The sequence below is a fragment of the Chrysemys picta genome, chromosome 2, assembly GCF_011386835.1.
Source record: "Chrysemys picta bellii isolate R12L10 chromosome 2, ASM1138683v2, whole genome shotgun sequence".
Lineage (NCBI taxonomy): Eukaryota > Metazoa > Chordata > Testudines > Emydidae > Chrysemys > Chrysemys picta.
In genome coordinates, this window is record NC_088792.1 from 205,306,610 (window position 1) to 205,334,106 (window position 27,497).

A 27,497-nucleotide genomic window follows, 5' to 3' on the forward strand; every position below is an offset into this window, starting at 1 on the left:
GAAGGCCCACTTATGTTCCCTGACACGTCTTCGCAGCGTTCCTTGTTATAAGGCTTACTGCGCCCATCAGTTTTGGGAACTATATATCTGAAACCAGGAACTGGACCATACTGGGCATATGCTAACTTAAAGAGATAGTGAGGTGTTGACTCTTACACCTGTCTAGAAATCCACATTTGCCCAAGTGTGTATACCTTTTATATCTTGCATCTCTTAATACCTTTTGAGAAGCAATATTTTGTGGCACCCTTGTTTGTACTAAATATGAAGGAAAAAGGTGGGTGGATCAACTTTTATTGGATCAACTTCTGTTGGTGAAAGAGACAAGCCTCTTCAGGTCATTTTGTATACATTTACAGTAATTCTAGATATGCAGAGTAGGTTAGCAAATACATAGAGAAGTGCCTGTCCTGGAATTCCAGCACTGGTGAACATCTTCAGACTTGGCTAGATCCAGAGAACTGGCCCTTAATTTAAAAAATGGTTTACCTTTGTGCACCAGCAATACTTCTCAGCTTAGTTTATGTTGCTTCAGGTTCAGGTGTTTAAACGTAAAGATAGCCTAAATTGTGCACATAGTTATTTGTATCCACAATTTTCTGCACACAAAAATGGTGGTGGCCTCATGAAAGCCAGGCTAAAAAAACCCCAGACCTTAAATGTCAATCTGTTACTCTTTTCAGGGGTCTTTATTGTCTAGAGAGGATCCAATCTATTCACTGGAGATGGCAAAAGAAGGTCTTGTGAATGTATCAGGAAGCACAGATCAACTGCACAAAGAGGCAAGTATCCTGCACTTCCATTCGTAGCCAAACAGAGTGATCTTTTGAGGAACCCCTTATGGAAAAGTTTTATAGAATGTAACAGAGCTGAAGCAATAGGATTCTATAGGAAGGTAATAGGGCTTTATAGAAGTTACTCTAAAAACCTATAAAAATTAATAAAGGATACTATAGGTTTTTGTGCTATTCTATATAATTCTAAAGCAGAGATATAATAGTCTCTTAAATTCTACAAAATGGTTAAAAATCCTATGGTATGGAAAGGTTATAGTTTTTCTGTTAGAAGACTTTTCAGTAAGGTGCTCCTTTTGTATTATGATCCTTCAGTGGTTCATGTTGTAAGAAATGGAAATATTTTCATTGTTTTTGACCTGAAGGCTTATTTAACCTTTTGTCATTGTTGGACACTTTCCAAGAAGTCTTACACTTCAATTTTCTGTAGTATTTTCTTACAAAATGAGTGTAAATTGAACAAACTTGAAATAAATGGGAAAATACTAAAGTCTGTATTAAGTCTTTACTCAAGCAAAATTCCCAGTGAAGTAAGGCGATTTACTTGAGTAAGATTTTGTCTCCTAAAGAGTAAAAATGTGAATAGAAATATCCTTCAGTGGAGATATCTGATGTCATTTGTTGACCACATATACCCTCCTATATATCTAATTTAATTCAACAGCTGCAGTAGTGACCATATCGCTATAATTACCAGAGATGCCGTGTCTGGAAAATAGTTTTCTTAAGATAGCATTGATGTCAAAGGGAAAAAATGTCAGTTTTTCAAAGTATTCCCTTTGGGGGTAATAATGTTGATCGTGACAACAACTTCGATAACAGTTTTTCACTGATATTTAAATTTGGGACTGGCAGAATACTTAATGAAGGTGTCTCATCGCATCTGCTTGGCAAATACTAGAAATCCACCAAACCAATTTGGTCTATCTCCTCAAGAACTGCTAATCATTTTCTCACGCAATTCATTGCTAACCTTAGAAATGTTTTTCCTTCAGTGGAAAAGCCATCAGAGGGAAATGATCAATCTAAAAATTGTTTTTTTTTTAAATGTTTATCATAAACATTCATTTATTTATTTTTATGCTAGTTGACTAGAATATTGGAGAGAGGTTGGCAGCTCAACAATGCAACTCAAAGAACCATGAATGAGAGTCGACATTTGACTGTATTTATTGACACACTGCATACAACCATCAAAGGTAATGTGTCTGATTGTAAGCTATGGCAACTTACATTACTGAAATAAAAATGTATTCACTTTGTAAAACTGTGAGAACTGTTTGCAAAGAGAGGGTGTTTATGTTGTTTGTGTAAGGGATTCGTCTTATTTTGTCTCAGTGATTTGACTGAATTGTTTCCTTCCCATTTAGTACTTGCTGAAGTGGCTGCATCTCTAAATGAGACGCTGGCTCTGGATTTCCAGTTGTCAAACAGTACATCTCAGAGTCTGCAGGAAGATATCTCCACCATGCTGGAAGCAATGCGCAGAAGACATTTCATGCAGCAGGACCAAAATGTCACCACTGTACTAAAGTAAACCTACTGTCTTATTGATATTTCTCTATTCATGGACAATCTATCATTCGTGTAGGGATGTCTGAGAGAAAAAATGGTCTAGTGTCTCCTTAGTATTGGCAAAATTTTATGAAGTTCTGTCATGAGGGGAAGTGGAAACTGAAATGCATGGCGTTGGCCATAGTTTAAATGGAGTCTCAATGCACAGCTGGGACCTAATCCAAAGACTCCCATTGATTTCAATGGGCTCCAGACCAGGGTCTTGATGCACATACTATGGAATTGTGTTACAGGGGAAAGTGTCTAATTGCTTTTGAGATAGATTAACTACCTCTGACCAAAGTTCTGCTCCCTCTTCCATAGTTCTCTAGGGCCTGAGGTGCAGCATGACTGGTGTTGCTCTGCTGTTACTGGAGTGTGCATGATCAAATCTCTGAAACACATATAAGGATTCCATAATCCCTAAGCACCATCATGCCCAGTTCCACAGGGGTTCTTCCCACATTCAAGCACAGCAGGATTCTTAGCACAGTCCAGGACAGGGACAGAGGTGGTTTGTATGCCATCGTGCAGCTCCACAGCTCACTGCCCCCCGTAGTGGGATGACAGCAGAAACAGGAGTTACGGTAGCCTGAGGGCTGTAGTAATTTGTGTGTGTGTGTGTAGGGTGGGACATTTATTCTCCCAGTCTTCCAGTCAACCTCCTGTTGCAAGCCCAGCTGGGGAAGGAAATAGCCTTTTGCTGGTATGGATGCGCGTGTGGCATATATTTTGTAGGTGAAACCTCAGCATTTATTTTGAGCGTTCAGCTTTTATTCTAAGTCATAGCTTTGATTTCACATTGCTTTCTCCTTATTTGTTTCTCCTTTGAAGACAGTTTTAGATTCTTTGTTGCCAGCGTTGGGAAATCTAACCACCAAATTTTTCAGAATTTGGGTGTGGTTTTCAAAAATGCCCTTTATTGCTTTAACTCTGTTCCTATTGATGTCAATAAGAATTTGACCCTTGACTTTAATGGGTACAGAAGTAGACCAGTTCTGAGTGCTTTTGAATATCCCACCCTTTTATTTTAAAATATTTTGGATTAGGAAGAGTGTTTGTCTGTGCTTGCCAGGGCTAATCTAAATGGAGAGTTAGTGCCCGGCAAGCTAGGGTGTAAATATAGAGTGCACTAGCGTGCTGTGCATGAACTGTCTGTGTGGACCCTGCTACTGCCCATTAGAAGTTCCCTAGTGCACTTGGATCTACTTCTGTGTCATATTCCCATTAAATAGTTATATTTTCATATGTTAATGTGAAAGTAAGACCATAAGAATGGCCATACTGGGTCAGACCAAAGGTCCATCTAGCCCAGTATCCTGTCCTCTGACAGTGGTCAATGCTAGGTGCCCCAGGGGGAATGAACAGAACAGGTAAACATCAAGTGATCCATCCCCTGTCACCCATTCCCAGCTTCTGGCTAACAGAGGCTAGGGACACCATCCCTGCCCAATAATCATTGATGGGCCTATCCTCCTTGAACTTATCTAGTTCTTTTTTGAACCCTGTTATAGTCTTGGCCTTCACAACATCCTCTGGCAAAGAGTTCCACCGACTGACTGTGCGTTGCGTGAAAAAATACTTCCTTTTGTTTGTTTAAAACCAGCTGCCTATTCATTTCATTTGGTGACCTCTAGTTCTTGTGTTATGAGAAGGAGTAAATAACACTTCCTTATTTACTTTCTCCACACCAGTCATGATTTTATAGACTTCAGTCATATCCCTCCTTAGTCATCTCTTTTCCAAGCTGAAAAGTCCCAGTCTCATTAATCTCTCCTCATACTGAAGCCATTCCATAGGCCTAATAAATAAAATAAAATACAATATCTCTATTTATTTATTTAATCTCCTAGAACTGGAAGGGACCCTGAGGTCATTGAGTCCAGCCCCCTGCCTTCACTAGCAAGACCAAGTACTGATTTTGCCCCAGATCCCTAAGTGGCCCCCTGAAGGATTGAACTCACAACCGTGGGTTTAGCAGGCTAATGCTCAAACCAGTGAGCTATCCCTCCCCCTAATCATTTTTGTTGCCATTTTCTGAACCTTTTCCAATTCCAATATATATTTTTAGGCGATGGGGCGACCACATCTTCACAAAGTATTCAAGATGTGGGTGTACCATGGATTTATATATGTGATCCCCAAATAGTGTGGTTGCCAAGCATACTGTACTTTGCTCACCTGTCTCTCATGCTTGCCTTGCTCCTGTCTATTAATTTCTATAAGAGCCAGATGGCCATGAAAATGGACTACAAATAAAACCTGGTTATAGTTATAATGAATTAGGACTGGGAATAGCTTCCTGGCCTTATGAAAGTGTCTGAGAACACCCCATTACATAACAAAATCTTTCTGACTTTTACAGCAGTTTGGGATGTTTATATAAGGCATTTGTAAGTTAACTTTTTCAATTGTAGGCTTTCAGTAGAAATTTCTGAAAGATCTTTGGTAAGTGTCCTTTCACACACTGAAGAAGAGATTTATGCTAGCAGCATGAGAGTTTGCTTTACAGAATTTATCATATTCTACAGCTACAAATTCAAAGCTAATTTTAAAAAGCAGTTTGACAATGCATTTGTCAGGCAGCAGATAGTTACCCATGGCTCTTGGTAAATGTTGTTTATGATGATATATCGTTAAACAATATAACTTAAGCCTCTCTAAATTTGCTATATAAGACAAAATTCTTGAACTACAGTATAACCTTATTACAGTACACTCAAGTATTGGGGGAATACTGCCTTGTAAAATACTGCATTGTAGCTTCATTCTACCAATTCCTGAATTTTGTTATAATTTGAAACAATGGCTTTTGAGGGTATGGACTGTGGATCAGTAGTATGAAAATATAAATGCGTATCCATCTTACACAAGAATTGCCGTTCAGGGTCACGCCAATGGCACTTTAGGTTCAGTATCCTCCCTTTGATAGTGGGCAGTATCAAATGCTTCTGGGTAAAATACAAAAATCCTGGTAATGGATGATCATGGAATAATTGCAAGCAGTTAGCAGTTGGCTAATTCCCTGAGTTTGGGCTGTAGTTCCAAAATCACACCTAGCACCATTTTCTGAAGATAGGTACAATACTTACTTTCCTCTGGTGGGATAGCTGACTTTCATACGAGATTGCCTTTTTTTTTTTTTATAGCAGTTCAGCCACTTTATTTTTAAATTCCTTCAGAAGCCTGGGGTATATCCCATTATGTCCTGCTGACTTATTGCTGCTCAGATTCAGTATGTTCCAGTGCCTCCTCCTACACCCTTGGCATGTTGATCCTAGATTAAAAATGTTTAAACTACAAATGTCTGAGGTAGGACATGGAACCTTTCCAGATGCATGAAATCTATGCAGGCTTTCAAATCAGAGGTAACCCAAATGGAGCTTTTCAGCCAAATGCAGTCCAAAGGGTCCTCAAAAGTGGCTTACAGTACCCATTTCCCTGTAACTACAGGGCAAGGATGAAACTGATAAACCGCAAGGTTGTATTGTTTGCAAACACAAACCAGCAATTTCTAGTCTTCTATCAGTGGTGAGACAAGTATAATAAATATTATGGTTGTAAGTATTTATTGTTGATGAGAAAAATCGGTATAAGGTTATCTATAAGTTGGTTGCAATCGTTAGAGCTGCAAGTTTATGTAATCCTGTTTTCTGTTCTTCCGTCCTTAAGAAAACATACCTAAATTTCTCTTCCTATTTTTATTTACTGTTTGCTCTCTGTTTATCAGTGCTGCAGAGAGGTTGCTGTTACGGATTCAGAAAGAGTATCTCAAACCCCAGCAGGAACTTGCAGAACTAAAAAAAGGTGCAAGCCATCTCTTAACAAACCACAACATCAGATTACAAGAAGCCCAGGACCTGGTGAATGAGGCTTGCACTAACACCAACGAAACCAACCGTCTGCTTTTTCTTATCTATAGCAACCTGGCAGAGTTAAATGTAAGACTGGAGATTCCGCATTGTTGCATAATAAATATCAGATGCATAAAATGTTTTAAATACCTCACTTTTCAGACTGAAATGAGTCCATAGACTGTTCCAAATATTAATATTTGTAATTTTCTAGTAGACCAAATAGAAACCATGCAATGTGTTCAAAGTGGGAAGGGTTAAGTAGTAGATGAGTTCATCTGCACCAGCTGACATTAGAGTACCATAAAACAATTGATTTATGCTACAGGATAAAAAGCTAAACATACAAGAAAACAAGGATCTTTCCATCATGCTAATTAAAGAAGGGAAAGTATTGATGGATGTTGCTGCTGCCCTTGCCACAGATGTAAAGAACTCTACCTCAGTAAGTTACTAAGTTGTCTAACATTCATTTAATATAGTGAATTGCATTTGATTAATTGATAAAGGAAATAATTTCAATGTTTAGAATCTAGAGATCCATCGAGATGGACTGGTCCTATGGAATGCCAAACTAAGACATCATGTAGATGACCTGGTCATGCAGATGTCCACGAGGGGAGCACTTGATCTAGTCTACAAGGCAGAGGATCATGCAGCTGAATTTCAAAAACTGGCAGAAGCGCTAGATAGGTGAGTGCACCAAGATATATGATCTCAATAGAAGCTTCATCTAAATTACTGCCAGATTTAATTTAAATAGATAATAGGTTAGTCCGTTAAGGGAGCAGGTCTTTTTTTTTTTCATTTAAAACTGCAATAAATTTAATTACTTTTACCTTTCATGAAGTGAATGGTATTTTTATTAATGATGCAGAATAGGTTGATTTAGTCTTGCAATTCACATGAATGATCATTTGTAAAAGTAATTAGTTTTTAAGTTAATAAATGTTCAGTGAATACTAAGCGACCTAGCTTCTTTATATAGCTGTCAGTGGTAAAAAAATACTCAAATGTTTAAGAAAGAAAAATTATTTTTATCATGAAAAGGTTATGTCCATTATATAAAAACTTTTTTGTCAACGTATTCAAGAACTCCATCAAAAAGCTATAATTGTTGTTAGGCTTCCATCTCATAACATCGTAATCCTCAGAAATGGACAGGTTACACCTTCAAGGTTACATATAGAAGCACTTTTAAAAACTTCCTTATATTCTCAGAGCTCATCCAATATCAACCCCAAAAGTTATTAGCTGGAAAGACTTTCTGATTATCGATATGAAAACAGATACCAGCTATCCCCATTTTCTTCTACGGTTCTCACAGTCCAACCTTTTAAAACTAGCACATAAGTTTTTAAAATGAAGCCAGGTCACAAAGCACAAGTGTATTGTAAGCCTGAAAGCAGAGAATTATGCTTGTAGCTATACTTGTACAACTCTATTTGCTTCAGTGTGGCTGCACAACTGTAACCAGGTAGAATTTGATCCAGAATATATTCCAGTTCTATCCTGCCTGCTGTGTTGCTGTACATTGAATTTGTAGTTCCCTATTTCTGTTTTGTTTTTGTTTAGTGTGTGAGATCTGCTTTTTTAAATGGAAAATGTTACATTTGATCGTAAGGTTTTAAAAATGCAAAACACGCTAAAGACAAAAAGTTAAAAAAAAAAAAAAAACGGAAGTAGGCCAGAATTTCAGACAGAAAAAAATCAAGTGAAACACGTTGTGTAATGTGCTCATTCTTTCAAAATGCTGTATGTATTCTGAAAACATGTACATCTGATAACTCAAAACTGGAGACCTGCTGCCTGGTTAAGACACTTGCATAAAGGATGTATAATATTTTTCTACTGCAGTGGTCTCTCAAATGTAAGAAATGTATCTCTGAATGCAACAAATGCTGTCCATGTCCACTCCAGCATTACAAGTCTGATTGAAAGAACAAAAAATCTGGCAGATGATGCTTCTAGAGTTATAACTAACCCCTTGGACTCAGTAAGTATCCATGTTGGGATTTTAAGTTACCCTCTGCTTCTGATTCTTTTTTGAATACCTGTTTATATGCTGCTACCTCACTGCAATCATTGAAATCTGTTTTCTTGTCTGACACTTCTGCAGCAGCCACTCTCTCACCATCTCACACACACCCTACCCTGCGTCATGTCCATGGATGCCACCCTCAACCTCTTCCTCCGCACTCTTCTCACTCCTCTTCCACTTTAGAGCAGTGCTCCACTGGCAGGGCCGGCTCCAGGCACCAGCCTGGGGCGGCATTCCGTCCATTCTTGGGGCAGTACAGTTCGGGCCTTTTTTTTTTTTTTTCCGCTTTGGCAGTTCGGGCAGCTTTTTTTTTTTTTTTTTTTTTTTTTTTTGCTTGAGGCGGCAAAAATGGCCCTGTCCACTGGTTATTGTTTCCCTCCATTTATCCATCATCAGTTATTACTCTTAACTCATCTTCCATCCTGCCTGACACCTGACTCTCTTCCTCTTATCACAGCTTCCTATTCTTATCTTTTGATTACTTCAGCTTCAGGGCTCTGAAGTCTGAGTTGCCGATCTCCTCCCCTCTTCTCCTTGTGTGACCTTCATTTCTGGACCAGCTCCCCACTCACTCCCACTAACTTCACTAAACTCTGCTCCCGGTCCAATCTTTTAATATCAGAATTCTCTGTCTCTCTTTTTCTCTTCAAACACCAGCTTATTTAATTCAAAATGATCCTCTAGTCCCATACCTCCTGGCCTTTCTTAGATTTGCAGACCTCAAATACCCATCACATCTCTACTTCAGTCAGTCCTTCCCTCAGCCCTTTTTTTTTTACCTCCACTGATTCATTTGTTGCTTTCCTCTGGTTCACCCTCTTGTCCAATCCTGACCCCTTTGCCCATCTCTGCCACCTCAAAGTTTATTCCACTTACACCTAACCCCAGCTCACACCCATCATAGATTTTTCCCCACTGCTTCCATACAGTTGAATACCTCAGGAGAAAGTTCCGTGACCACATGTATTTTCTCCACTGGATGTTTATTCTCTTTTCTTCTAGTTTTGCCATCTTCAATAATTTGGGCCAGATTCCCGGTTGTTGTTAAAACATCGGATTACCAAGACATGAACTTGACTGTTTTACTTTTATATTGTACTCTTTTCCCATACAACCGTCTTTATCTCTTTTCCTGTTTTTCTTCTCAATTGTAAGCTCTTTGGGGTTGTGCCTCATTTAGATTTAGAAAAAGCATAGCACATTGTGAGCACTACTGGAAACAAGTAAATAATGTTCATCATGCTGAGATTCACCATAATTCACCGATTAATTATTTTTGTGTTATGTAGTCATACAGTTTGTGAAATTGGATTTTCTATTCACTCTTAGACAAATAATAGATTTTAAAAAGCAATAGATACTAGAATTTCTTTCAGTTGAACCTATTCTTTTCATATATAGTAAATATCAAATGTTGTTTGGTTTTTCAGCCAGAGCAATCTCTTGATTCTCTTGGGAAAGAAACTTTACAGCTTAGTTCTAAATTTCTAAATGAAACAAAAAATCTGAAGAGGAAAAATGAAGGTCAGTTTCATAGAATGTACAATCTTAATGGTACTTTGATAGCATTATTCCTGCACTGTTAACAAAGTTTTAATATTTTTTTAAATGAACGTAAGTTAAAGTTAAACATTTTATATAGTCAGGTATATACAGTAAAAGAGTAAAACAATGTAACCCAGATAAATTTAGTAATTGTCCTATTTTGCTGGCAAATGAAGAAAGTAATTTTCCTTTGTGATTATTTAAAGTAAACCTTTTCCCTTCATCTCTTCTCTCACCGAAACTGATTGACCTGACCAAGAAGGACAACTCTGACTAAATCTTCATGGACTTGTGATATAGTAACTGACGATGTGATCAATATGCAGTGTGAAGCATATACTGTACTCACATTGCACTTCTATGCATTTGCTGAAATACTTGTTCTGTTTAAGAAAACAAAAAAGCTCCCTTGGATCAACTCTTGAATTTATTAAATATTTTTAAAATGTAGGGTTAGTCTGGACTGTATGGTCCTAACATTTGTATGTGCATAGAACAATCACAGTTATTTATTCCAACAGGCCTTGTGTCTAGATTGAATGGATTGAAAAAAAAAGTGGAAAAGATTCAGGAGAGTGCTCATAAAATTACTGACCAGCTTAATGATTCACTGCTGGCACTGCGAGCATTGTCTAATGGTAAGTGAAATGTATCTTGACACACATGTCCTTATTGCAATGCCATCTGATACAAACACAATATAATCTTTCCTGCGGTCCGATAGAGCAGCCTAGCAATAAATCAGATTGGAGGCTGATTTAGCCTCTTGCCTTAACAGGAATTTGAATTAGATGTTTTCCATTTATTTAATTAACATGGAAAACCGTGAAACTGCATTGTGATGTAAAGATTATAGCCTGTTTCTCCTCTCACACAGGTGTAAATAAGGAGTAACTCTGAAGGCAATGGAACTATATTGGTGCAAAACTGTACTGTGTGAAAAAGAGAATCAGGTCCTAAAATTCTTAATCAGCTTTAAATGGAAAAAACTGTACTGGAGATTAATTGTTTTGCTTTCCCATAACAACAGTCTAAAATGTTTAACAGTTTAAATGTTTGGTTTGCGGCTTGTTTAGGGTAAGCCCCTGGCGGGCTGTGAGACGCTTTGTTTACCTGAGCGTCCGCAGGTCAATGAGAGCTGTGGGAAGAGGGCCGGGCCACTGCTTCCCGCAGTTCCCATTGTTCGGGAATGGCGAACCACAGCCGCTGGGAGCTGTGATAGGCAGTACCTGCAGATGCTCAGGTAAACAAAGCATCTCGCAGCCCGCCAGGGGCTTACCCTAAACAAGCTATGAACCAAGTTTGGGAACCCCTGTTCTATGGGATGATATTTTACATATAAGGGCTCAGCCAGAAAATAACTTTTTTCAGCCAATTTATAAATCTTTAAAAATGTAACTTCTGCCATCAATTATAATCATTATAAAGCTTTTAACATGTTGTTATAACAATACAGACTAGAATGCCAAGAATGATTCCTTTTTGTCAAGCCTGAAATATTTGATATGGACCTGACCCTGCGTCTCTACTTACATGGCTCTGTTAAACCTCAAAGAAAAATTACTTTTCTGATAATTGGGATATGTAAATAATCGTTAAATGTAAATATGTTTCAGATACCAGTGACAAAATTTTTGAAGCAAAAGAGCTGGCTGTGTCGGCTAACACAAGTGCTGTTGCTGGTTTAAGCCACATTGTGGATTTCAATCAGAAGCTGCTGAACACTTCTTCTGAATTGTCCAAGGTTAATGACACGTTGAGGAAAACCAATGAACTTATAATGGACTCCTCAAAAGCTGGTAAGTTAGCTGCTTCATTGCACAGTAGAAATGTCACTGCATGTAGAAATGATTCTAATATTTAAACTTAATTAGTATTAAAGTAAGGCTAGTGTGATGGACAAAGTTTCTGCCCGACTAAATAAAAATGCACTACATAGAAATCACATAAGCTTTTTATATGTGTATATTTTTTCTCTCTGATGTTTAAAGCTACTGAAATAAATGACCCCAAATATACCATTTTGGCCAATGCAGTTCAGGAATGAATAATGAATTTCCCTCTCAACCTGTCTGAACATCTCATTCTTATTTTGGCAGCAGCCTCAGCTGAAAGACAAGTTAAAGAAGTGGAAGCACAAGCCAATCTTTTATTTGACAGGCTGAAACCTCTGAAAATGTTGGAAGAGAACCTGAGCAGAAATCTGTCTGAAATTAAAGAGCTCATCAGTCAAGCCCGCAAACAGGCAGCATCTGTAAGTACATCTTTCCTGCAATTTCTAGCTTCAAGTTCATTGGTTTCCCTTGTGCCTCCTCAACAAAAAAATATTTTAAAGGCAAAAAGCCTTATACTCCTTCTTTAACCCACCCATCCTGTTGTTCTTTGGTGTAACAGAAGTGATTGGTGTTATCAATATCTCATATACTGCAATACTGAGGCATTTGTTGTGAGTTCGGACTTTGAGCTATGATCTCTTTGCCTCTGTGGTTTGTCAGAGCGCTGAGATTTTGTGGTTTTATTTCCCTGTTCTTTTTTTCCCCGTTGCCTCTTACTTTTAAGGGAGTATCTCCTTTAAAAATAATTCAATGCCATGTGCCAGAAAGAAAAGAGTTGTTTGTGTGAGCAACAGACAAATGAGGGGATAGAGCTGGCATTGTTTTTGTAGTGGGAGGGGGGGTGCATCTCCAGACTTTTGGAAGGGAGTTGGTGTGAGAGGCTGGAATGGATTTATCGGTGATATAAAGGATTATGATGAGATTCCTTGAATGAATCATAACGCAAGCATCAATTCTGTCAATAAGATTGTCAAACATATCTAACCAAATCCACATACTTAAACCCTTACTTTTTTTGTTTTTTGTTAGAAGCTGCTGCCCATACAAAATAGCCACATTTCAAATTAATACATTGGTCATTTTGAAACTTTGATCCACTTCAAAGTCACAAAAGCAATTAAACCACATTATGAACTATATCTTGTTATAATTAGAACACAAAGAGAGTTTTTGAAACCAGTAACATTTCCCCATACATTTGATTTAAGCCTGGGCATATTTTAAGGCAGAGGGAAATTTTAGATTTAAAAGACAAAAAATATCCAGGCTTTTGGTGCTTTCAATAAAACCCAGCATACACATGAATGCTTCTTTTTCACAATCTACTGATCATGGAAAGTTAATGAGCCTGGTATAGAACAATGGAAGTAGTATTTTCTGGTGTATCATAGACTACCGAGGTTTCTAAGGGAAAAAGGTGTAACTCTTATGAGTAAAATCCTTTCTTTCAGTTTTAAAGACTCATATTATTCCCTTGTAATCTTTATTTTTCTGAGAATTTGGTGAAGATAAGGGTTTTTATCATTGCAACTAATTTCTAGAGATAATATTGAATTGCGCATTGAAGATGAGCTATCCTGATGTCTTGCACCTCAGTCTGATTGATTTTGCTTTTACTAGAAATAGAGATGGGCTAGGGATCATGCAAACTCTCAGATATGTGGGTCAACAGAACTACTAGAGTTAGCAGAGTGCCCAAGTGTTTGTAGCAATGAGCCCAATATTTGTAACAATGAGAATCTGAGTCAGAAATCTGCCATGTAAGTGCATCTTTATTAAATTAAACTTTTAAATGGCTCCTAAACAGATTTTCTAAAGAATTACTTCATTTTTTTTGCTAGTAATTTAAAATTCTGTCATTGCTATTTCTTGCAGATGCTTTGATTATTTGATTTTTAGCTACCTTGTTTTTGTCTCATTGTAAACCCCAAGGTTTGTTGTCTTTTGTTTATTTTTGTTACCCTGAGACCTTTCACATTTTCTCAAGACTTCCAGTCTTCTTTGTTATTAATAGAGTGTTTTTCCTCATATGTGCCCTCAAGCTCAAGATTTATTATTGGATGATGAATTTCTGGCTCTAAATCCCATGATTAGACCAGTAGGTTCTGAGGCACCTCTTTCTTCCCTATCCTATATAGTCTAAACCACTACTCTTTTTCAACTCATATCCAGCCAGTCAATAGTTGTGTGTGTTTGTAGCTAATCCTACTGACAAATATTTAGAATCATATGAAGTTGTCTCAACACATGGCTTGAATTTAGCTAGCCAAAGGCTAAATCTGTATTCCAGACGTATGTGCTGTGTACACAGAGTATACCATTTTTTTTTTCCAGATTAAAGTTGCAATCTCAGCGGACAGAGATTGTATTCGTGCCTACTCACCCCAAATTTCTTCCACTAACTACAACACCTTAACATTAAATGTGAAAACAACTGAACCTGACAACCTCCTCTTCTACTTGGGTAGCAGTGGCAATGTAAGTTCAGTGTTGTGGAGATTCACTAAAAATGTTGCCTATCTCTGAATATATAATATATTTGACTTACATTCTTATTTGTACCAAGTAGCCAGGCTAGGGACTGGGCAGATGTATATGGGAGAAGGAGGGAAATGATCCCCTGTCCCAGACCATGGTAGGGCTGATGTAATCCCCACAGATCCTTACATGCCACCCACTCTACCCTGCAGGAAAGAGGATAATAACAGAAGATCCAGCAATCCTGCCTTTTGCCCTCACTCTGCACCACACATGCACACAGTTCACTGGTTTTGGTGCCAGGGTCGTCCCCTGCTCTTACAGAGAAAGCAAGATTTGGCTCTGTTGGTCATATGTCGAGGCCCTTGCTCAATGTATGGAATAATACTTATACAAGATAAAGGTGATCTTATGTACATTATCTTGCATGGAATCCTCCTTCCACAAGGTGGACTCACCATTTGTCAGGCACTTGAGCTGGGATCAGGCACGGCTCCCATGACAGCACAGTGTCAGTTCCCCACCATCCCAGTAGATGCATGGTTTGCATAGCTCCATACAATCCCTGGCAGTGCTTCATGTTCCTGTTATTTCTACATTGACCTTTTGAGGTCATTCCAGGTGTAAGAGATGGGAGAAGGTAGAGGGAAAATAGACACATACCACTGGGATGAGTTTGCTGGCTCTACTGCAGGTGTTTCCTTCATTGGGCATGATTAAGGCTACATTTTAGTTACGGGTATTTTTATTAAAATTTACAGACAGGTCACGGGCAGTAAACAAAAATTCATGGCCTATGACCTGTCCATGACTTTTACTATATACCCCTGGAGGGGTGGGAAGCCCAGGTGCGGGGGTGGGGGATAGGTGGCTCCCTGGAAGCAGCCATATCCCCCTCACTCATCTCCTAGGTAGAGGTGTGGCCAGGCAGCTCTGCGCGCTGCCTCCGCCCACAGCGCTGGCTTCGCAGCTCCCATTGGCTGGGAGCCGGGGCTACGTGGCCACGCCTCCACCTAGGAGTTGAGTGAGGGGATGTGGCTGCTTCCAGGGAGCCCCCCAGGTAGGCGCCACTCAGAGCTCACCTCACCCGTCCCATGCCCCACCCCCTGTCCCCTCCCACACCAAACTCTGCCACTGGGAGTGCGGCGCAGTGGCCTGAGACTGCCCCAGCAGCAGCCGGTGCGACTGGCGCAGGGGCTGCCTGAGCTGCCCCTGAGCCAGGCACACTGGCCGCTGCAAAGTCACGGAGGTCACAGAAAGTCATGGAATCCGTGACAAACTTGCAGCCTTAGGCATGATTGGCTCATCGTAAAGATCCATGAAGGTAGGATATATAGGAAGAGTTTTAGAAACAGTTATGAGATTTTCATCCAGCTGGAAAGAAATTTATTAAACAAAATGACATATTCTATGTAATGCGCTAAAGCAAGAATCACCATTTTCCAGAGTGACTTCCTGGCAGTAGAGATGCGACGTGGTAAGGTGGCCTTCCTTTGGGATGTGGGATCAGGAGCAACAAGACTGGAATATCCAAATTTTCAAATTGATAACAACAAATGGCACAGAATACATATAACCAGGTAACAGAGGTTTCGATCATTCATTCATTATTTATTTATTTGTTTATTTATTTATTTATATTGCCGTAGCACCTAGGAGTCCTATAGATAGCCCAGGACACCATTAATGTGAGTAACATAAATATTTTATTCTATAAAATGGGTTAAAATGAAAGTTCAATTTCTGCTAGTAAATTCAAATGAATTTTTACCTAATGTGGAGGCATGGTTTAGTGCAGCATAGAAGTGTACTGGCTACTTAGTTACCCAGTGCAAGAAGTAGTTCAGCAGTAAGTAGGGACCATGCACAGTAACTTCTGAAAGCGTTTAATCCATTTGTATTTGTGATTGTCAGGTTTGGGAAAACTGGTACATTGAACATAGAGGAAACGAGCTCTAATCAGAAGTCCTTAAGTAAAACTGCAACTGCTCCTGGGACAGCTACTGTACTGGATGTAAACAAATCAACACTAATGTTTGTTGGAGGACTTGGAGGGCAAATCAAGGTGAAAATCTGAAAATGCTATACTGTAAATGGCTTTTATCCTGTTAGAAATACTTTTTCAATTAGAAATAATCGCACCAATTAGATACTCTACAGAGATAATTGACCAAGAAATGTCAGGTGTGCTATGCAAAAGGCAAGGGTGCAAAATGGTATCCAGAGCTATCATCTCATTATAAAAATCCCCAGGAAACTGTGTTTAAAATGGTAATTCTGAAGTGCTGAGTGTGAGTGCGTAGGAGGTGTTAATTCATACTAAATAGTTTCCTTTCTCCTCTGTTTCTCCTTATGTCCTATCCTCCATGACTAGTTATAATTTGTCATTGTTATCCATGTAATTGAGTATAAATGGGTCAGGACTTCTAATTTTCTTTTTTACTTATTGCAAAACTCTTCCACAGTGATGTGAAGTCTGATTATTAATAATAATGCTAAAACATTTTTGTTGTTCTTCTGTTATGATTTTCCCTTAACATGAATTAGAACTGAATGGAGAAGTTTGCTGGAGCAGTTCCAAAGTATTTAACATTAAGTGTATTCATTTAATATGTTTCCTCTCTAATAGAAATCGTCTGCTGTTAAGGTGACTCATTTTAAAGGATGCATGGGAGAGGCATCCTTGAATGGAAAATCTATTGGTCTTTGGAACTACATTGAAAGAGAGGGCGCATGCAACGGATGCTTTGGAAGGTAGTGATTTGACCACTCTTTTCCTGAAAAGCATAGAGTGGGAGTGTCTGTATATAGTCATAACCTTTTATATATGTTTGTATGTTAGTTAAAAAGTGTGGTGCACTCATGTAAATTGCAGTACTGCATTGATTATTAGTGGAATTTTAAGGTGCATGCCAAATTTTAGTTACCACATGGTTTTTCAGTTCATGATAACATGGCTCCACAACTTGCCACATATATTTTCACATTGGTTGTGTGTGTTTGTCCATTGAAACTAATAACTACCAGTCTACATCTATATTTTTGGACTATTTGGTTTGTCTAATCATTTCAAACAAGGCATATTTATTCCTCCCCAGTGAAAGAAAGAGGTCTAAAGCATTATTTTAAAAGTCCACTCCAAATTTGTGGCTATTATATTTATTTATTACCACTCTCACAGTTATTCTGGAAAGGGGTTGTGGACTTGTGATGGGGTGTACAAATCCCACACTGGAGAACAAAGGGTTAAGGAGTAGCTCTGGCCCAGGTGGCTCTGCCCTGCTATTTCTGCAAAGCCTGCACAAGCTGGAGGTGGAGATTAAAAAGGGAAGCAGAGCAGCTTATGGGAGGCAGGCAGTGGAAGGGAGCAGACCTCTTCTCTGAGCTCTGGGGAAGTACAGCCCAGGGACTCTACAGCCAGAGACCCGGCAACACCGACCCGACAAAGCCTGCAAAGGAGAGACTGGTGACTGATTGCAAAGGGCAGAAACTTTAATTTGATTCTTTAACTTATCTTGTGGGGAAGAAGAGGACTTAGGTAGAAAGTGATCTAAGAGGACATTCGAGGTGGTGAGACAAGGAGGATCAGTTAGCTAAGAAATCTGGCATCCAGGGAAGAAAAAGGAAACTCAAGTATACCACACCAATGTTCTGAAGGCCTGTAAAGACCAAGAGGTACTCCTCATAACACCCTATCCACCTGAAGTAGGCCCTCAAGCACCAGTGACCCCAGAATCCCAAGCCATACTGATGGGGGAAGAGCTTCAACCAAAGCAGGAGGCCCAAATGCTGAAGCTAATTGAATCCTTCCATGCCATATTTTTAACCTTGCCACGTTGAACGGACTCACCTTGTGTATCATCACATAGCCATTGAACCAGGACAACAGGTCCATGAGAACCCGTGACCACTCCCATGAAAGATGTGGGACACAGTGGAAGAGGAAATACGACATGCCACCTTCAGGCCCTTGCGAGTTCTGGACTCACTGTGAACCTGGCCACATGTAAGATGGCAAACCGGGAAGTTACATACTTCGATTACACTGTGGGGAAGGGCAAGTTATGAACACTAATTGGCAAAGTACAGGCCTTAGGAGTCTGCCTCATCTCAAAACAGAAAACAGAGACATGCTTTTTGGACCCAGCAGGCTATTATAGATAACTCATACCTGACTTTGTCACAATTGCAGCACCCTTCACAGCCCTCGTGAGGGATATCAGTCCTAAGAAAATCATTTGTGTCAGGAACCAGTGCTTTTTTTATCCAGACTTTTCCAAAAACACTACAAACAGATGCTTCTGATGTCGGACTTGGAGCAGTCCTTTCCTAGGATGTTGAGGGAGAGGAACCACTGGTCCTCTATATAAGTAGAGAACTATTCCCATGGGAGGTAGCCTATTCAGTCATAGAAAAGGAAGCCTGAGCTGAGAAATGGGCGGTAGATGCCCTAAGATACTGTTTGCTGGGATACCCCTTTTTGTTAGTAACAGACCATCCTGTCTTTGCTGGTTGAACAACATGAAGAATGCCAACCCCGGAATTATGCAGTGGTAGCTTTCCTTACAGCCGTGTAGTTTTTAGGTACTTCACCAAGCTGGGAAGGCCGACCAAAACACAGATATTTTTTTCACGAGAGGGTGGGTACCTGGGTGCAGAAGACAAGACCTGGGGAAGGGTATGCGATGAGGTATACAAACCCCATGCTGGAGAACAACGAATTAAGGAATAGTTTTGGGCCTTTTACTTGGCAGGGAATCCAGCAGGGGAAAACCCTGAATGCTCAAGAGTCCAAACTCCAAGTCCCTGGACTCAGGAGAAAGTACTGAAGCCGTTGCAGGCACCAAAAGACTTCCCCAAAATCAGACTTTCTTTTGTATATCCCCAAAAGGATGGACTGGAATATGTGACCTGGCTAGGGAGGGGGCTGAGCCACAAAAGCAGGGAAAGACCTCACAAGACAGAACTGTAATGGAAAAGGGATATATCCTGCCATATCCCTGCTTCACCAGTAGGTAACGCTGGTGGTCAGTGTACCATTTTGCAGGAGTGTTTTCTGCTTACATCTCTAAATGTTTGTATATCTAATAGGGTTGAAATGAAATAGGTTTGGCAACAACTTTTTGTAGAATGTCCCATTTAGAACCAGCAGAGGGTGTTGCATGATTATGTATAAAAATGTGGTTTTTAGAAGCATTGCAAGGAAAAAAGATAAAAGAATATTTGCTTCAGAGTGGTAGCCGTGTTAGTCTGTATCCGCAAAAACAACAAGGAGTCCTTGTGGCACCTTAGAGACTAACAAATTTATTTGGGCATAAGCTTTCGTGGGCTAGAACCCAGTTCATCACATGCAATATTTGCTGTAATGTAAATGCATTTATGCAAGGAATTTGGAAAAATGCATGCATTCTGTAAGTTTGAGAGTCAGAGTGGTAGCAATTAATTCTTTCCTTTCGGAACTGTAGTGTTTTTTCTTTTATAAAGAGTGGTAAAGACTGATTTTTCTATCTTGGGTAAATTCTCCCCCAAAGCTAAACTAGATATTCAGAGATTCAATAATAAAAGTGGCGCTTGGCTGGAATCCTTTAATTATTCATGACATACAAGATTCAAGTCTCCTTCTACGGTCTCACTTCCTAATTATATTGCTAGTGGCTTCCCCAACTGATTTCATTCTCCTAGGTTGCATATGAAATATTGTGTTTGGAAAAATGCAAATCTGTCCTGTGGTATTCAGCATTTCAGCAACTTCTTTTTTCATTTTTATAGCCCACAGGATGAAGACACTTCTTTCCATTTTGACGGCAGTGGATATTCAGTTGTGGAGAGGGCCCTCCGCTCCACTGTGACTCAGATAATCATGTTTTTCAGCACCTTCTCGCCTAATGGGCTCCTACTGTATCTTGCTTCTAATGGCACTGTAAGAAAACTGTTGAGATATTACATTGATCAAAATTGTATTTGGAAACTAACCTTGTAAAGGTTTGATTTTTTCCCCATCTTTCTGCTTCTCTGTCTTGGAATCAATTATCACCTTGTATTGTGACATATATATCTTATATGATTTTGACCCCTGAGAATCTCTTTGAAGCAGTAGAATTAAAATATAAATATTCTCCGTAGAGTATTAGTCCATGATGATAATTCAAAATATGTTTAAAAAGGGTGGTAATCTAAGGAGATATTATCAAGAGGCCCAAACTCAACAAAGGAAATGTATATGTGACATTTATTATTGAAACCTGTCTCAGCAAATGGGATAACCAATCCTGATGGTGGGTCAGACCACCCTGAATAGTAATGGGGTAAAAACAAAAGGAATCCAAACACGGGGATATCCTTCCAGAGTATTATTACCAGGGATCCGAGTTTTCCCATGATAAAAACCTTAAAATTCTCCCATTAAAGAACATAAAAATCCATGTTTTTCTGTGACTGAAATGAAATGGGTCACTGGGGCTTGGGCTGTCTGTCCCAGATGGCAGTAGTAAAAACTAGATTCACTGTAAAAATGCAGATTTACACGTTTTTCCGTGGCAAACAGATTTCTAGGATTCCTGATTGTTGCTAACTTAATGTTGTTATTATTATTACTATTATTATTAAAATGGTATTAAAGAGATTAGATTTTCTGAACATAGGAAAAGTAGGTGCCCTGAGTACAAGATATTTTGGATACATTAGTCACTTGCAGTTTTTTATAAGGATATTCCAAGACCTTTGAAGTATTCATTATTACATATTTCTTTTTACTCAGTGTATCTGTATATTTTTTTCTGCAGAGAGATTTCTTGTCCCTAGAGCTCGTTGATGGCAAAGTTAGATTAACTGTTGATCTTGGTTCAGGACCTCTTACGCTTACAACCGAAAATCGTTACAATAATGGAACATGGTACAAAATCTCATTCAGTCGTAACAAGAAGCAAGGTAGGACACAGACTGAAAAGTAAATGTTTATGATTTTACAAATAAGTGTCTGAAGTAGTCATTAGGAATGTCACCATTCCATGCCAGTTTTGTCTGGTTATTCCCAATGCACATTCATTCTTTGACAGCCATTTTTGTGGTGCTCTCTTGTTGAAAGTAATTGCAATGCCAGTTTGTTGCGTGACATATGAGCACTCTGATGCATGAATGAAGCTTGGCCTCGATATTATTCCCTTTATTCGTTTTTTTTTTTATGTGTAATGTGTAGGAAGAAAGGAAAGCACATTTAAATAGTCTTTAAACACTGGAACACTGTTATCTTTTTCATAGTCAATTGTTTCCTCCACAGCCTCATTATAAGTGCATATAAATTTGCATTGGTGTTTGTAAAGAGAAACCGATACAGAGTCAGATGGCATGCAAGTTAACAAAGGTACTATCCAAGATATCTCTCAGCATGGCCTCTATAAATACATTGGAATCGGGGAACTGTTGAAGTTACAACATGAGGAAGTTAAAGAAAGAAGTGAGGAAAGAATATTAGAGACAAATAAGAACCGTTCTTAGGATAAAACTCACATAGAAGAATTTAATCCGAGCCATTAATATGTGGGTGATTCCAGTAGTACCATACACTGCCAGAGCAATCAAGTGGAATCAAGAGAAGAAAACATTTGACATCCAAACAAGAAAGCTCCTGGTGATGCACAGAGTAATGAATCAAGAGTCAAGAGGTGGGTCGGATGTACATCTGATGATATGATGGAGAAAAAGGTTTTGCTACAGACAATGAAAAATATAACAGCAAATTATATGAGGAATCAACCAAAGTGAAGATCCTCTGATCGCAAGAATAAGCAATAGCTGAGCATGTGTCCCAGCGCAAGAAAGCATAAAAGAAAAGAGAAAGCAAATTGCCCAAGAAAGACTTGAAAGAGTTACACAGAAATCAGTGCACAGAGAGTGATGGAGAGAGATCGAACCCATTAGTGATCAAATATTAGCAAACTCCTGGCTTGTAGCAGGTGTGACAGTGTGACAACTTCCTGCAGTATCCTGGACAAACCTTACTGAATTAAGTTAAACTTAGTTTAAGTATTTTAGGAGCTCAATGTATTAAAAATGTAAATGTAAATATTTATGTGTTACTGTGGGATTGTATGTAACTTGTCTGGGAGACATGACTAATGGGAAGTGGAAGTGTTATGTGCCTCAAAGGATTCTTTTAAACAAAGGGCTAAGACAAACATCTGTGAGTTGGGCAGGCTTCCTAGGAAATACTTGCAAGGAGGTGAATGAAAAAGCCTAAATCTGGACTGGATCTTTTGAAGCTTTATCAAAGGGAGTGGTCCGTTGTCTCTGAATTACCTATTCCCAAGATCAAAAGGCTCAAACATCCTAAAGGAGTAACTCACAGATTCATGAGCGTGCTTGTTCTGAGCTAACAGCTGATGAACTTGTGACCACAGAAAAACCTCTTGGTGGGTGTCAATGGGCTCCCATTTCCTCTCCAGGAAAACCCTGGCTGGTAAACCCTCTGGGTGAATTAATCAGCACACAGGTTCACCAAGGTACCTTCACCACATGTGTTTGTTGTTTGTCTCTTTCTTAAGCTCCGGGTACAATACAACCAGATAGCCTCAGTTATGAAGAGCCCCTTCCTGCTCCTTGATTTAGCCTTTTCAACTTTCTGCTTTCCTTCCTGGGTTCTCCAGTTGGTGATCTAATCACCTCATTAACTCGTCAGGCTACCAGCCCGTGTCAGTGCATTGTTCCACCTTAGTCACACCCAGAGCCCCAGGTATTCTAAGTGACCAGGGTGCTGACTTTCATAGAGCGTAGTTTGAAGCAAGACTGTCACAGGCCTGTTCTACACTACAGAATTAGAAGAGTAAGCGTAAGGCAGCATATGTTGACCTAACTCTGTAAGGGTACATCTACACTACAGCGGGGAGTCGATTTAAGATACGCAAATTCAGCTACGTGAATAGCGTAGCTGAATTCGACATATTGCAGCCGACTTACCCCGTTGTGAGGACGGCGGCAAAATCGACTTCTGCGGCTTTTTGTCGGCGGCGCTTACTACCACCTCCGCTGGTGGAGTTAGAGCGCCGATTCGGGGATCGATTATCGCGTCCCATCCCCGAGAGGTCGATTTCTACCCGCCGATTCAGGCGGGTAGTATAGACCAGACCTAAGTGTCTACACTAAGATGTAGTTCTCATCATGTAACTCGCCCACTACGCTGACTTAACTTCGCCTCTGAGAGAGGCATAGCGCTTAAATCAATGTAGGTAGGTCAACACGGGTAGGCCAGAGTAGACATTACATTGCTTGAACTCTTGCCGCCTTTCAGAAACTGTTCCACAATGCCCTACACTGGCAGTTAAATCAGTGCAAAGGCTCCTGTCAGGGACGCATACCTCCGACACAAGGAGCGTAGTGTGGACGGGTAAAACCGATTCAATTACAGCAGTGGCTGTACATCAGTGTAACTTAGGTTGACTTAATTTTGTAGTGTAGACTTGCCACAGTTGGGTTTGAAGGACTGTTCACTGGCCAGGGCTAGGGTGATCTCTGATAAGCTTATTAGTATGTGTGTGGGTTTTGCTATTGTTTTAATGCGTTTTCTCTTTAATGCCTTCACTTTAGGAATAAATTCACCTGCTTAGAAAGAGCTGTGTGGTAACTTAATTGTGGCAATTACACAATTACTCAGGAGAATAGGAAAACGGGCCTGCTAGCACAGTCTAACTTTGCTCTGGAATTCACAGGATAGGCAGGGAGCTGTGCAGCCTGGAAATAGCCTGGTCAGGAGGGAGAGAGACGTGGTCTCTGCTCAAGAGAGGGGCCGGTTGGGGATGTAGGTGCAGTTTCCCTGAACTGTAGTAAAAGGATCCTTCAAGAGACTGACAGAGAGCCTCATTATAAATGTACCCTTAAGGGTTAATTACATTGGAAACAACATTGACCGACATAACTACTCTCCAAACTGCAGAATATGTTCCAAACAGGATGAGACGGTGCCACATGTGTTGTGCTCCTGCAAGAGCTGGGAGGCAATATATGACCAGATACAGTGAGATCACCAACTGGCTTCATTGGAGCCTTTGAGCCAAATAACAGATTTAAATGAACCATGTGGTATTATGCCCACCAAATTGAAAGAGCTCTAGAGAATGAAGAGGTTAAGATTTTATGGGATCTGGCAATTTTCACAGACCAAACGGTGCAGGCAAAGAGGCTGGACACAGTTTTTGTAGAAAAGACAAACAAGAACATGGCAATTGATATTGCCATACTAGCAGCCAGAAACGTTTAAAAAAAAAAACAAGAAGAAAAGATGGTGAAGTATGAAGAGCTCTGCCATGAAGTGGAACAATTATGGAAGAGTAGAACAAAGAGTAGAATGATCCCCGTGATTACTGGAGTACTTGGCGCAATCCAAGGGTACGAATGAACAATTCAAGAACACATTAGGATACGAGACATCATGATCAGTGACCTCTAGAAGACAGCGCTCTTAAGCATTGCGAGAATGTTAAGGAAAGCCAAAGGAGAACAGTGCATTTGAGCACCTAAAATGCAGGAATTCTGTGGAGGGTTTAGCAAAACTCCTAACTACCCAAACCTACGGAGTCGATTTGTGGTCAGGATTTATTGGTGACTCATGGGGATAAATTTTAGACAATAGCTTTTCCCTTTTGTGAAGGTGTGGGGGAGCAGGGCCCCCACTTCTGTTAATTTATAATGTCCTTCTTTCTCCCCCCAGTTTGTAGCACATGCGGGGTTTTCTTAGTAAAACAAACAGCCAAAAGAAAGGCCCTCTCCCCTCTTTTTCCCTTAGAGAGGGAAATCTGTATGAAAACAAAGAAAGGCAAAGATGGCCTGGCAATCAGGCAGTCTTTCTGGATTCAACCCTTTCGGCTTATTCTGTCAACACATTTATTGCCTTTTAATGGGGTCAATCTCTGGCCCTTCCTCTTGGGACATACTGCTTTGTAGTTGGGCTGTGCAGTTTTGGGAGTGGTGAGGCCTGCTGCTGTCTCCCTCTCCGCTGTCAGCAGTCTCTGAGGCAGAGCAGCCCTTCTCCTGTTCACCGCTCCTTCCTGTGGGGCAGTTTTCCCTTTTTAAACTCCACCCACTCCAGCATTGCAATGCCCCTTGTTGGTGTTGAACAGGGCAGAAGAGCTTGTTAGTCTCCTCCCCAGAAGAGTGAGGGCGTGTCCATTCACAGAGGGGCTATTTCGTTTTAAATCCCCATGATCTCATTAAGGTTAAGATTTTGTCATGGGTGTTTTTAATAAAAGTCCCAGACAGGACGCAGGCAATAAACAAAAATTCAAGGAAACCCGTGACCTGTCTGTGTGGGGAGGACTACAGTGGGAACCCCACCAGGGGCTGATTGGTGGCCAGTGCTCCAGTCCTGCCGCTGCTCCTGTGGTGGTGGTTGACCCAGCCTGGCCGTTGCTCTACCCCTGGGGCTGCTGTAGACCCAGCCGCTGCTTTGGCCCTAGGGGCTGACCTGTCAGTGGCTACTGCTATGGCCCCAGCCTCTGCTCTGGCCCTGTCTGCTGCTCCATCTCCGGCGGCCCTGGGCCACTGCTCTGGTGTCCCCAGGCCACTGCTTGAGTTGCTGCCCAGGTCACTGCTCTGGGCCACTGCTCCAGACAGCTGCTCTGGCCCCTGCGGGCTGACCCAGTGGCCGCTGGCCACTGCTTCTGCGGCCCAGAGCCACTGCTTCTGCAGCGGCAGCCTGTTGTTCCTGCAGCTTTGGGCCACTGCTCCTGCAGTGGGGGCTGACCACCAGCCGCTGCTCCAGGCCTGCTGCTGCTCGTGGGCAGGGGCTGACAGCTGCTCCAGCCCTGCCACTGCAGTGGGCTGTAGCTGAAGAAGTCATGGAGGGCCATTAAAGTAATGGAATCCGTGACCGCTGTGACAGAATCATATCCTTATTTATTATACATAGATACTTTTCTGTTGGTTTCTCCAAAATCTGTTTGTTTTTGGTAAAAGAACTGGCTAGCTTATCTAAAATCTTGAGAGTAAAATAGATTCAACTTTTATAATGAAAAAATGACTGTGTGTGTATTCGTTTTACTTGGGAAATTATTGTACATTTCATACAAAAATATTACCACGCTAGAAAATCATGTCTTAGTGTTTTTATCCGCTGATCTGTACTTCCTTTCTTTGCAGGAGTTTTAGCTGTCATGGATGCATATAATCTTAATTATAAAGAAACCAAACAAGGAGAATCCCCTGGGGTAGCCTCAGACCTCAATCGCTCAGATAAGGACCCAATTTACATTGGTGGACTGCCAAGATCTAGGGCTGTGAGGTACAGAGTTCGTTCTTCCTTCTGTTTCTTCCCTCTGCTTATGTGTTTGTAAGTATTGGGGAGGATCTTCAGCTTGTATAAATTTATAGTTCCATTGAAGTTACTAAGTTATGACAGTTTACCCCAGCTGAGGATCTGGCCATTACTCATTATTATTAATTATTTTCATCAGTGGATCTCAAAGTGCTTTACAAAGGGAGGTAAGCATCATTGTCACCATTTTACTGATGGGGAAACTGAAGCAGAGAGGTGACATTACTGCCCCAAAGTTACAAACAGACCAACTCTCCTGAGTCCCAGTCCAGTGCTCTATCTAGACTACACTACCTAATTAGAACCACTAAGTGCCAGGGATCAACTGACCCATCTACAAGATGTAGTCCATGCTGATGTCTTTATACTTTAAAGTGTCTTTATACTTTATACCTCTTATTTAAATAACAATTGTCATTACTCCAGTGTTGTTTATAATGTTTAAGGTTTTAAAATACCATATACAGTAGTGAGGGCCTTATTTCTTTTTAAAATAGCCAGATCAGTCTATATGTTACTGAAGTGTAAAATAAAAGCAAATAAAACCATAGTCTGAATGCATGTAAATTTTATGTAGACACCATGGTTAATGGAAAAAAACCTGTTCTTCAGCATACATTTTAAAAAAATTTAAAATGGAATTTTTGCAACTCCGTCTCAGTACTTGGACTAGAGGCAGACCAAAAATAACATATCCCAATAGGAGCCATTTAAAAAAATAATAATTTGTGGATGTCTCCAGTTTACAACATATGCTTTCTCTATTACACACCCACACTGGTCAATTCTTCAAGCTGCTTCAATTCAGCCTGAAGATAATGGCTCTAAAGTCTATATCTGATTTTTCCTGCAAATGAGGTAGTTTGATTTTTATATGGCATCTCTGTGCCTGGATAATTAGTGCCCACAGCTGAACCCCTAGGAAGGCACAATGAGCCAGTCCAAGTTAGACCAGGTCTTAGATTGTTCTAACTTGCACTAGAGAACAATTTATTCCCGGGACAGCTCTAATAAGAAGGAATGGGTGGGATAGGTGGAATAGAGTGCCTTTACCTCCTCCCTCACTGAGCTGTGTCATTGCAGCTGAGGATTTAC

The 27,497-nt window shown here is 40.2% G+C and overlaps 1 protein-coding gene across 1 annotated transcript in view; it reads left to right on the plus strand.

The window, feature by feature from the left end:
* LAMA1 (laminin subunit alpha 1) overlaps nucleotides 1-27,497 on the plus strand; it is a 145,775-nt gene that overhangs the window by 100,288 nt on the left and 17,990 nt on the right. Inside the window, exons 34-51 of the mRNA XM_005303098.5 lie at nucleotides 684-782; nucleotides 1,882-1,993; nucleotides 2,165-2,327; nucleotides 6,079-6,289; nucleotides 6,531-6,647; nucleotides 6,732-6,895; nucleotides 8,060-8,198; nucleotides 9,674-9,767; nucleotides 10,310-10,426; nucleotides 11,405-11,587; nucleotides 11,888-12,042; nucleotides 13,958-14,101; nucleotides 15,548-15,681; nucleotides 16,016-16,166; nucleotides 16,731-16,855; nucleotides 19,871-20,021; nucleotides 20,884-21,028; nucleotides 26,228-26,369. Of these exons, the coding sequence (XP_005303155.2) occupies nucleotides 684-782; nucleotides 1,882-1,993; nucleotides 2,165-2,327; nucleotides 6,079-6,289; nucleotides 6,531-6,647; nucleotides 6,732-6,895; nucleotides 8,060-8,198; nucleotides 9,674-9,767; nucleotides 10,310-10,426; nucleotides 11,405-11,587; nucleotides 11,888-12,042; nucleotides 13,958-14,101; nucleotides 15,548-15,681; nucleotides 16,016-16,166; nucleotides 16,731-16,855; nucleotides 19,871-20,021; nucleotides 20,884-21,028; nucleotides 26,228-26,369 (2,546 nt within the window). The remainder of the gene's footprint in view (nucleotides 1-683; nucleotides 783-1,881; nucleotides 1,994-2,164; nucleotides 2,328-6,078; nucleotides 6,290-6,530; nucleotides 6,648-6,731; nucleotides 6,896-8,059; nucleotides 8,199-9,673; nucleotides 9,768-10,309; nucleotides 10,427-11,404; nucleotides 11,588-11,887; nucleotides 12,043-13,957; nucleotides 14,102-15,547; nucleotides 15,682-16,015; nucleotides 16,167-16,730; nucleotides 16,856-19,870; nucleotides 20,022-20,883; nucleotides 21,029-26,227; nucleotides 26,370-27,497) is intronic.